This window comes from Palaemon carinicauda, chromosome 36 (assembly GCF_036898095.1).
Source record: "Palaemon carinicauda isolate YSFRI2023 chromosome 36, ASM3689809v2, whole genome shotgun sequence".
Taxonomy (NCBI): domain Eukaryota; kingdom Metazoa; phylum Arthropoda; class Malacostraca; order Decapoda; family Palaemonidae; genus Palaemon; species Palaemon carinicauda.
Window position 1 is genome coordinate 65916397 of NC_090760.1, and position 10289 is coordinate 65926685.

The 10289-nt window shown below is 41.2% G+C and overlaps 1 protein-coding gene across 2 annotated transcripts in view; it reads left to right on the forward strand.

The window, feature by feature from the left end:
• The window catches only part of LOC137628859 (zinc finger protein 83-like), a 55983-nt gene extending 47008 nt beyond the window's left edge, over positions 1-8975 (forward strand). For both annotated transcript variants that reach the window (XM_068360110.1, XM_068360109.1), the window contains exon 2: positions 5231-8975. In XM_068360110.1, the coding sequence (XP_068216211.1) occupies positions 5539-8040 (2502 nt within the window). In that variant the 5' untranslated portion in view covers positions 5231-5538 and the 3' untranslated portion in view covers positions 8041-8975. The remainder of the gene's footprint in view (positions 1-5230) is intronic.
• The last annotated feature ends 1314 nt before the right edge of the window (positions 8976-10289 follow it).

Here is a 10289-nt window from a genome sequence, read left to right on the forward strand (position 1 = left end):
ACGCGACGACACACGGCAGTTGATCGCTGACGCCGAGCGTCAGTCCATTCAACAGCAAGCGGACGCTAGGCGTCCACGCGACGACACACGGCAGTTTATCCCTGACGCCGAGCGTCAGTCCATTCAACAGCAAGCGGACGCTAGGCGTCCACGCGTCGGCACGCGGACGCTAGGCGTCCACGCAGCAGTTGACCTTTGACGCCGAGCGTCAGTCCATTCATGGCGTCACACACCAGTCAACCTCGACTTCTCCGCTTCAGTTGGAGGCTGTTCCCCAAACTACAGGCGAGTTAAAACGAAAGACTAGTGATCACCCAATAGAAGCAATTCCTAAACATAGCAAGCGTTCTCATTCCGACATTGACTCCTCGGTTCAGGCTGCAGCAACAGCTGCACTGCCAGAAGATGAACCTGAGGAGGTTTCTGACATGGACGAACCATTAGAAGCCATTTTGGAAGAGGAAGAAGAGAAACATTATCAACATTTATAGATCTTAAGAAGTTGATGTTAATTTTCACAGGCCTTTTTCCTGACCACTTTACCCCTGTGGCTCCTCGTTCTCCCCCATCGGAATTTACCCTAGGGAAAGCTACTAAAGTACCCATTTATACTAAGATGGTGCTCTCACGCTCTTCTAAACGAGCCTTGAAATTGATGGGTTCCTGGATGGATTCAAAGAGGACTCTTGGCAAAACGGCCTTTGTTTTTCCACCCGCAAGATTGGCTTCCAAATCCAGTGTTTGGTACGAGACTGGGGAAGTTCCAGGCTTGGGAGTTCCTGCCTCTGCACTCAGAGTATCACGTAACATTCACGAGTTGTCGCCCACCAATAACTCGGACTCCCACATTTCAGTCCTTTTATTTGAAGGGGTCCCAGAAAGACCTCTTACTGGAGGAAGAGGTGTCTCGAATGACCAGAAAGGACACTGTAGAGGAAGTCTTATAAGGTCTCCAGGTTTCTTCAGCAGCATCTTTCTGCTATTAGAACTAACAGGGGGCTAGAGACTTGTCATAGACTTTTCACGCTTGAGCCAGTTTGTACTCAAAACGAGGTTCAAAATGGAGACGCCAAGTATAGTTATTCAAGCCATCATAAAGAACAACTTCCTGCTCACCATAGACCTAAAAGATACAGTACTTACTTCCAAGTCGCTGTCCATCCAAGGTCAAGGACGTACTTGGGTTTCCTTTCCAGAGATAGTTTTCCAGTTCAGGGTGCTATACTTTGGCCTGTACACAACACCATAAGTGTTCAGTAGCCCATTCACTCTGGTTTCCTAAGATACATGGATGACTTGCTTTTTATAGCAGAGTGAAGATACAACTCATTCATCACAGGGACCTCTTGCTCGTTTTTTGTCAAGAGCTGGGGTCCGGCTAAACTTGGAAAAGTCCAGCCGAGTCCCTCAATGCCAAATACAGTACTTGGGCATGGATATAGACTTGGCCCAAATCAGAGTGCATCCATCTTCAGATAGGTTGCAGCTCCCATTCTGGAAATGATTTTCCTTCCAGCTCACTCATGGCAGAAGCTCCTAGGCCATCTTTCCTCCCTAGAGGAACTAGTACCCTTTGAGAGAATGCATCTTTGCTCTTTACAATGGGCACTAAAGAGCTAACAGTCATAGATATCAGATCCCCTGAGATGTGAAGACAGGCTTATCGTGGTTGCTAAAGAAGAATAATTTGTTATCCGGATCTCCCAAACAGGTTCCAACTCCAGAGTTTCTTCTTTTTTCAGATGGTTCTCCGAACCGTTCTCGCCAAGTAAGGAACAAATTTCAGGCACATGGTCATTGGAAGACAAGTCCTTCTACATAAATTACCTAGAATTGAAGGCAACGTACCTATTGTAACTCACTTTTCTGAGACAATCCAAAGTCACTCGGTAGTGTTGATGCCAGTTATCAGTGGGAGTACGTCATTGGGCCTAAGTAAATGTGGTTCAGCATGGTTCATTCCAAGGAAGAAATACATAATAGCAGACAATCTTAACCGCATTAGGGACTAAAGTTGCTTCAGAATGGTCTTTGAACCCTCAAGTGCCAACGAGTCTCCTGACTGAGGGATTTCCAGATTATAGACATGTTTTCTACTTAACTCAGCAACGAACTCCCTGTACATTGTCCCCCCAGATCCAGAGCCAGCTTCAGTGATGGAGGATATGATATGAAAGTTGATTTGATAATTGTGATAATTAAACCATTGGCCTATATCTAGGCTTTATTGATCTAAATTCCTTATCCAGGTGGAACCTGTAATAATAAATAAAATATATAGATATAATTGTGTAATAATAATGACCCATAATCAAATGATAAAAAAAATAAACTCTGGCAACCATAATAATCAATCGTAAGGTTAAGCCTAATTCATTAATATTTAATATACAAATATGATAGTAATATGCATAACCGTATGAGTTTGAATAGTTTACAGTGTAATTAATAATAGTTATTACTTGTTGAATAACAATAATTAGTTGTATCTAATTAATGGAAGCACAGTCAAAGGCTCAGGCTATTCACATCTGTTCTGAATCCCGAATGTAAACAAAAGCACTGTTACCAACTGACAGTAATACCATGGTTACTTGTATGTAATTTAGTAGCTACTTTTATGACGATGTATTCCAACATCTGTGGGATGGAATGGACGTTTATGCCTTAACCCCATTCTGTGTGATCCGTCAGGTGCATAACTAAATCGGGTCATCAAAATACCTAAGAGTAACGCTAGTCATGCCAAAGTAGCCTCACATGGAGTGATGCCCAAATCTTCTCGCAGAAATTCCAGGGGAACTTCTAGAGTAGTCAAACCTTTCACGTCAATTTCCCATGAAAAAGTTCCATGAAGCACCTCACTGCTATCTCTTCACAGCTGGAGGTTATCCATACCTCTGAAAGTAAGGCTTTCTGAGACACACTGAAACAACTTTCAGGTTACCTCTGAAAGGTCTATCAATCAAAATGGTCACTTTTCAGTGATTGGTATCATAGAAAGGATATTGGTCCTTGCAAGGCCACTATTCCTCTTATTGCAGGCTTTAGTTTTACGGAAGGAGAAACTTCTCTCAATCACTGCAGTGATATCCTTAGGCTAGGTTTTCAAACTGAAGGGAATTGATCTCTCCTCCTCCTGGGAACTCTCAGCACTGATAAAGATTTCGAGAAGTCTTGCCCACCTCGGGAACTCAAACTCCCTCCCTAGAATGTGATTAAGGGTCAGTAAAATAGCAACTTATGAATCTCTTCACAAAGCTTCAGACTAAGACCTTACTGTTAAGAGAGTCTTCCTTCTAGCTTTAGCCTCATCATGTTTCACACTCCAGAGGGTGGAAAGATGTGGTGCTATCTTTTGTTCTAGAATTATTGCCAAGATGCAAGATTCATCAATTAATGATAGTAGATTTAACAACTTGGCAGTTAAGGAGGTAACTGATTTTGTGAACAGAATGTTACTTTGTCCTGTAAGGGCAGTTTGTCATTACCTTAAAAGAACTGCTCCCTTAAGACTGTCCATCCGTGACTTGTTTGTCAGCACAAGTCAAAACAAGAAGGGAATAACCAAACCCTTCTGGTTACGTAAAGTCATACTTGAAGCTTTTTAATCTTTAGGAGAGGCGCCGCTGGGGACCCCCCCTCAAAGCCCATGACACACGTGGTGTCGTGGCAACCTTAGCATTCCGCAATAAGTATTCAGTATCTCAAGTCCTTAGTGCTGGTGTGTGGAAGAGACAAACCTCTTCCAACGCACATTATTTAAAAGACTGCAGCCCATAGATCACTGGATACTATCTCCTTAGGCCCGAAGTGGCCACAACAAGTAGTCTGAGACTTATGCCGTTGCGGGATAGGTAACTTTTAATAAGTTACGGTATTTTCAACATAAGTGTTATGAAGTTAAATTTTTTTTTTTTTTTTTCTGAACACCCCTTCCTTGGGAGTATCGGCATAGAAGACCAGTTATGCGGGGTACAATATCTGCGTGACTTATTTCTAAAGTTTGAACATAATAAAAATTAAGAAGAAGATGGTTTATACTGTACATTTTACAAACTTGTTGGGGCTGTGACTCAGTCGTTCACCTTTTCTTTTGAAGCTGACATTACGACATTGCTTCTTACGAGCCGGTCGGAGATTGTTATTATTATAGGTATCCTTTGGGTACAGGGTCGAGCAAATGTTCTATCTTCCGCTGAGACTTCTTCCCACCCTAAGAAGACTCCTCATCTAAATGACGATGGTTTGTACTTTGTGAAGGGGCAAACTACAAATTTTTTGAAATGTAAATTTCCTGCCTCTTCCACCCCTCAACTCTTGACCACGAGTAAGCGATGCGAGTCACACAGCCCCTTCCGCTCCTACCCATCACGGATGGGATGCTGGTAACCCTACAATGCAACCAAAATCCCACAATTTACGTAATTCTGGTCGTAGCCTAAAAGCAATGGAGTAAACCAATTTAAATGACTGATTTGTATAGCTGATGAAAATACAAATTATATTTTAAAAATTGTAGTATTGTTTTCCTGCTTACTATAGTTGAGCATCTAGATTATTCCAACGGAATCTATCCAATTGTCCTGTGATAAAGATCTTGCACTTCTTTATCAGAGAACAATCTTTTTTTTAAAAGAGCTCTTCAGGGAAAATTATTGTTGTCTTTTCTCTTCAGAAAAATTGGTAATATATAGTCTAGTGTGTTAGCTGTTGTTTTATGAGATATTTATTTTTTAAATTATCCTCTTCGATAGTGATATGAAAATAAATCATAAGCTGTAAAAAGAAAAGAATAGTACATATATGGTCCAAAGGTAGAGAACATGATTATGGGTGCCATTTAAGGCAGTACTATAGAAGAACCTCCTGGAGGGGAGGTATTTAGATTTAGCATACCAATGTTTTCTTCCTAGATCATTTCGGGTAAGGAGGATGACAGAAGCGTAATCTCTAAAATATTGAATGAATATTTGTAATGATTATTGTTACTTATCTCGTGTTTCTCAAAATTATGAGATTCACATGTGCTCTGTGCTATTATTTCTCCTTGGACCTCTTTTAATTCCTTCTTCTGAGTTTTGAAGTTATCTGTTGGTTAGTGTTAATGTAAAATATTATTCTGCTTTGTATTTCTATTCATAAGTATTAAAGTTATTAGAACTACTTCACAATGTAATTGTAGCATGTGTGATTATGTCCGTATTTTTATCACATTTAATCATTTCAGGTGCGGGATAGACGACAGATAATCTTCTAGAGGCCCAAGAAGCTGTTATTGAGATGATGCTGGAATTTCCCTGGAAGAGTTGTTTTCTGGCTACACATCTGTATATGTATATGAAATTCACCTTTTCTAAGTTAACGAAGGCAAATTGATAAGTCAGATTAAATCCTAATTTTCTCTATATTCTATAGGTACTTAGGCCAAGGGATCATTAAAATATTTTATTTCTTTAATTTGTATACAGACTCTAAGAAAGAAGATCTTGTATTTAGTGAATTTAGTTCTCCATCTGTTGAATATACATCCTAAAAATGACTTCCCATTCGAATCCTCGAACAACATCCCAGATTGTTTACACATCTGTGGACGACGACATGACGGTCACTGAGATCATTTGTGAATATGACTGTGATGACATGGAGACAGAGGCTGTGTGTGAAGTGCAACCTCCTGAGACGAGTGAAGGCCAAATCTATCTGGCAGAGCCAACATCTCATAACGACAGTATGCCGATAATTAAAGAGGAAAAGATTTATATCGATTCTGAATCCTTTGAACACGAGCAGGAGTTCAAGGGGAGCATCTACATTGACGAGGGTTCGGACGACCCCGTCCACCAGATCTTCTCGGAGGACAAGAAGTTCAAGTGTGGCGTTTGCTGCGAGCAGTTCGACGACTTGGCTGCCATATCACGTCACATGGAAGAACATTCTGGAGAGAAGAAGTATGAGTGTGCAGAGTGCGGGAAGCAGTTCAAAAACATCAACAACGTCATGCGTCACATGGTGGTTCACTCTGGGGAAAGGAAGTACATGTGCCCCATTTGTAAGAAACCCTTCACTCAAGTTGGGAACCTCAAACGTCACATGTTTGTGCACAGTGGCGAGAAAAAGTTTCCTTGCTCCGCCTGTGGGAAGGGCTTCACACAGATGAACAATCTCATCAGGCATCAAGCGATCCACAGTGGAGTGAAAAATTTTGAATGCAATATATGTCACAGACTCTTTAACCAGGCGAGTAACCTCAATCGACACTTGCTCATCCACAAAGGCATCAAACTGTACAACTGCAGTACGTGCGGCAGGTCGTTTTCTCAGCTGACGAACCTGCAGAAACACAGGGAGCGACATCTGCGCGGCAAGAAGTACAAATGCGAGGTTTGTGGTGACGGATTTGATCACAAGTTGATATATAACAAGCATTTAGAAAACCACTATGGGAAGCCACGGTTCCAGTGCAATGTGTGTGGCCGCGTCGTTACCCAGAAGAGCACGTTAAGCCAGCACATGCTTTTGCACTATGAGAATAAGAAGTACACATGCCACCAGTGCAACAAATGCTATGCTCAGAAAGGCAGCCTTACCAAGCATATGGAGGCTCATAACCTGACGAAGTACTTTTGCAAGATTTGCAATAGATACTTTTACGATGAAGGTGGTCTCACAAAGCACGAGTCGACACACACCGACAAAGCAAAGTCTATTGCAAGTATGGTGCAGAAGGAGATTAGGATTCTTGATTATGATCTGCAGTTCTGTGAGCTCTGTGGAAAAAGCTTCATACTGAAGAGGAGCTTACGCCGACACATGGAGAAGACCCACAACGTTGTCTTGGAGGTGAAGAGGAAGACGTCCTGTCGGGAGAATCCGTGTGAGGTGTGCGGGAAGATCTTCGTTCATAGGAAGAGTCTCAAGAAGCACATGCTTAGAAAGCACAATGTGGAAATTGAACTGGATGCTGAAATGTCATCGCCTTTGGTCAAGATAGAAAAGGATGACGACATGTCAGATGATGAGAACGAAGCCGATGAATCTAGTTTTGACATTCTTGATAAGGAAAAGATCACGGAAACCTTGCTGCAGATAAAGCAGGAGAATGTGATTGAGGCGGAAACCACGCTAGAAGAAAGTGAGCAGGTATGGCACGACATAACTAATTGTAATATCAAAGAAGAGCCTGAAGATAGAACTAGTAATGCTATGGTGCACCTTTGCGAAATTTGTGGCCGCGGATATTACCTTGTGAGCAATCTTCACAGGCATATGCAAATTAAACATGGAGTGAATCATGAAGGGAAAGAAAATGTAAACGGAAAGTTTAGTAACGGTGCAAGTGTCAAGATGATTAACGATTTCATTTTGAAAGAAACTAACATCTCAAATAAGGAATTGACCGATGACGAGAGAAGTTCGGTCAAGCAAGTTTCGTCATCAGACAACGAATGTCATATAGTCAGAACAAGTGTTCGGGCGAGTCCCGTCAAAGGAAAGGTGGCCGAGTCGTCAGCTAGCATCGGTAAAAGAGGAAATACTGATGATGAAGAGGAGGATCCTGAATATGTTCCCAAAGGCAGAAGAGGAAGAAAGAAAAAAATTAAGTTTCTCACGCATTCTGATGCAGACATATGCGACATCTGCGGGAGGGGATTCCTGACGCCGTTTGACCTTCTTTTGCACATGTTAGAACACAGCAAGGCCAAGAAGAACGAACTCCTGAGCATTGTCAATGAAGCTGCCCAGGAGTTCCAGAGCCTGAAGAAGTCGGAAGTTGAGCTGAGCGTCACCGAAAAGACCAAAGGACTGGTGTCGCACTTCAGGAAGTGCAGCAGAAGCCAGGCGAATGAAATATCCAGCATTTTTGCCCTTGGCGACGCCTACGAAGACGATCTCTCCAGTAGTATTGATAGCTCTCTCAGAGACAATGCAGTGAGTTACAATACCTATGAACAAGAGTCAATTATCACAGAGTGCCTGGACTTTGGAACTGAAGCAAAGCAGGAAGTACTTGAAATAAATGCATGTGATTATGTGTAGGTTCCATTTTTGGCAAGTTCCTGTGATAAAAGGACCCTGGTTTTGTTTGCTAGGGACTGGTACAGTCATTGGAGTGTGAAGTTTAGTAACTATTTCAATAAGTTATATGCCTTAATGTAGTGAAAACATTATTTATGACTACATTATGTCAAAGGAATTTGACGAGAAGTTATGGGAGGTCTTAAACTACCCCATTTTCTCTTGACAATTTAGTTGGTTTTGTATTTTATGTACAGTAATTATAAAATTTTTAGCATTTCTTTCATTTATATAATTTGCAGAATATGGTTAAACCAGCTTCATGGCAATGGAGAGTTCCAATAGTCTGTGAATCTATGTAATTATGATGGGATCTTGTATATATGTATATAAAATGCTATGATTTAGGATGAATTTTGTATCCTCAGGAAAATAGGCTTATTTTCCAGACATGTAAATAGGCTAGGTACCTTTTGCTAGTTGCTGACCTGTACATAAATTTGTAGTTGCTATTGAAAATACATTTATACAGTATTTAAATTTATCCTGTAAATTATTATTGACTAGACAGTGTCTTCACAAAGTCTGCAAGAATAGTGGTTAGTTTCACAATACAATTACTGAGGATCATGGATGAGCCGTGAAGTGCCATGTTATGCCTTCCTCTTAGAATAAAATTCTAATGGTACTGTGGTATCTGCAAAAGCTTGAAGTACAAATAAACCAAGTTTAAGCTTCATTAAATTGTACAGTATTAACTATCTTTTCCAATTTTTAGGTTTTTCAAATTTAACTCATTGGTTGAAGTCATCTTCCCGTTTGTAAATTGTTTCTAACGTCTAGAAATTTACATTCCTGCTAGTTTTTACTTGTGCTAATCGTTAAATAAGTGTGTGTTTTGTGATCTCTTATGCACATTATTTGGTTATTTTGAAAAGTAAAAAAGTTCAATGAATGTTTTTATTTTTATCACCCTATTTTATGTACTCTCAAGTCTCTTACTACAATTGGTGATCTTTATTGTAACATTAGTGTTTTCGTATTTGGTGTCCAATATAGCTTAATCTTATCATGTGATGTCAGTTTAATTGCAAAATTGGTAAATATTCCAGGAGCTAATGTGAGCCTAAAATAAATTGAGAACTTTGTTTCTTATCCTAGATTTCCATACTTAATGTTGGTGCATTGTTGAATATAAATGACTTCTATTTGAACATTGCTTATGTAATAATGAAGGATTTCAAGTTCTCTGGCATCCTAGTTTATGTAACAGATAAGGTTTACTGTACCAACATGCTGAAGTATTTGACACTTTATGGACAGACACCATACTATCATGCTAATAAAAAGAGTAGACATTGAAAAAGGAACAGCATAAAAAACTAGATTGTTGCAACACTAAATACAAAACCTCGCTATTTATAGCTGATCTCATCCTTGGATTGTTGCGAACGACATCCTGACCGACCAGGAAGACGATGTGATGAGTCTCGTCCCTGCGATCGATGATCAGATGAAGTGCTGTCCACCTGGAGACCGTCTGCAGTAGCAGTAGGAAGGAGGTTAGCCTGCAGGCTGGAAATAATCCTAAGGGGAGAAACAAAGGTCTGTAAATTAGGAGACATTGATGCCACAAGATGGTGAGAAGGCTTGTCGCCAGCAGGAGGCAGTCCAGTTAGCGAAAGGAGAACCTCGCCAATGCCCAGTGTAAAATTGGCAACAGGCAAAGAATCCTCTCAGCCCCACGTTGAAGGAGATGCCGAAGCGCTTCCTTCAAAGGGGAAGAAAAATTCCCAAGGATGGCCAAGCTTGCAAAATGAGAAAAGGGCATCTTAGCGGCAGGAGAAGTTGCTTCTCTAGGGGAAGTAACAACTCCCGAAGTCCATGAGGTCGCCCAATAGTTAGAGGGACTGTGCTCCTACTCGGTCGGTCCCCAGAGGAAGACGGTTGAGGAGGAGCTTCGGAAAGAGGTGTAGGAGAGCTCAAAGAAGAGGAATCTTGCGGTCGCTTAGAGTTAGACTCTGAGTGAGAGCAATCGCACCTAGCCTTCTTTTTCCTGCGTTGCCTAAACTTCTGCCACTGGGAGGCAGACCATTCTTTACACTCGTCACAAGGCGAGTCTTGTTCGCATCGACGCCACCTACGGACATAAAGAATGTGGGTCGGTTTTCACTGAGAACATGAAGGTCCTGCAAGGGCGATCCTCGCAACCAGGGCATGTTCGTCAATGTCTATGGCAACCTTGAGGAGAGAGGAGACAACTGCTCTCT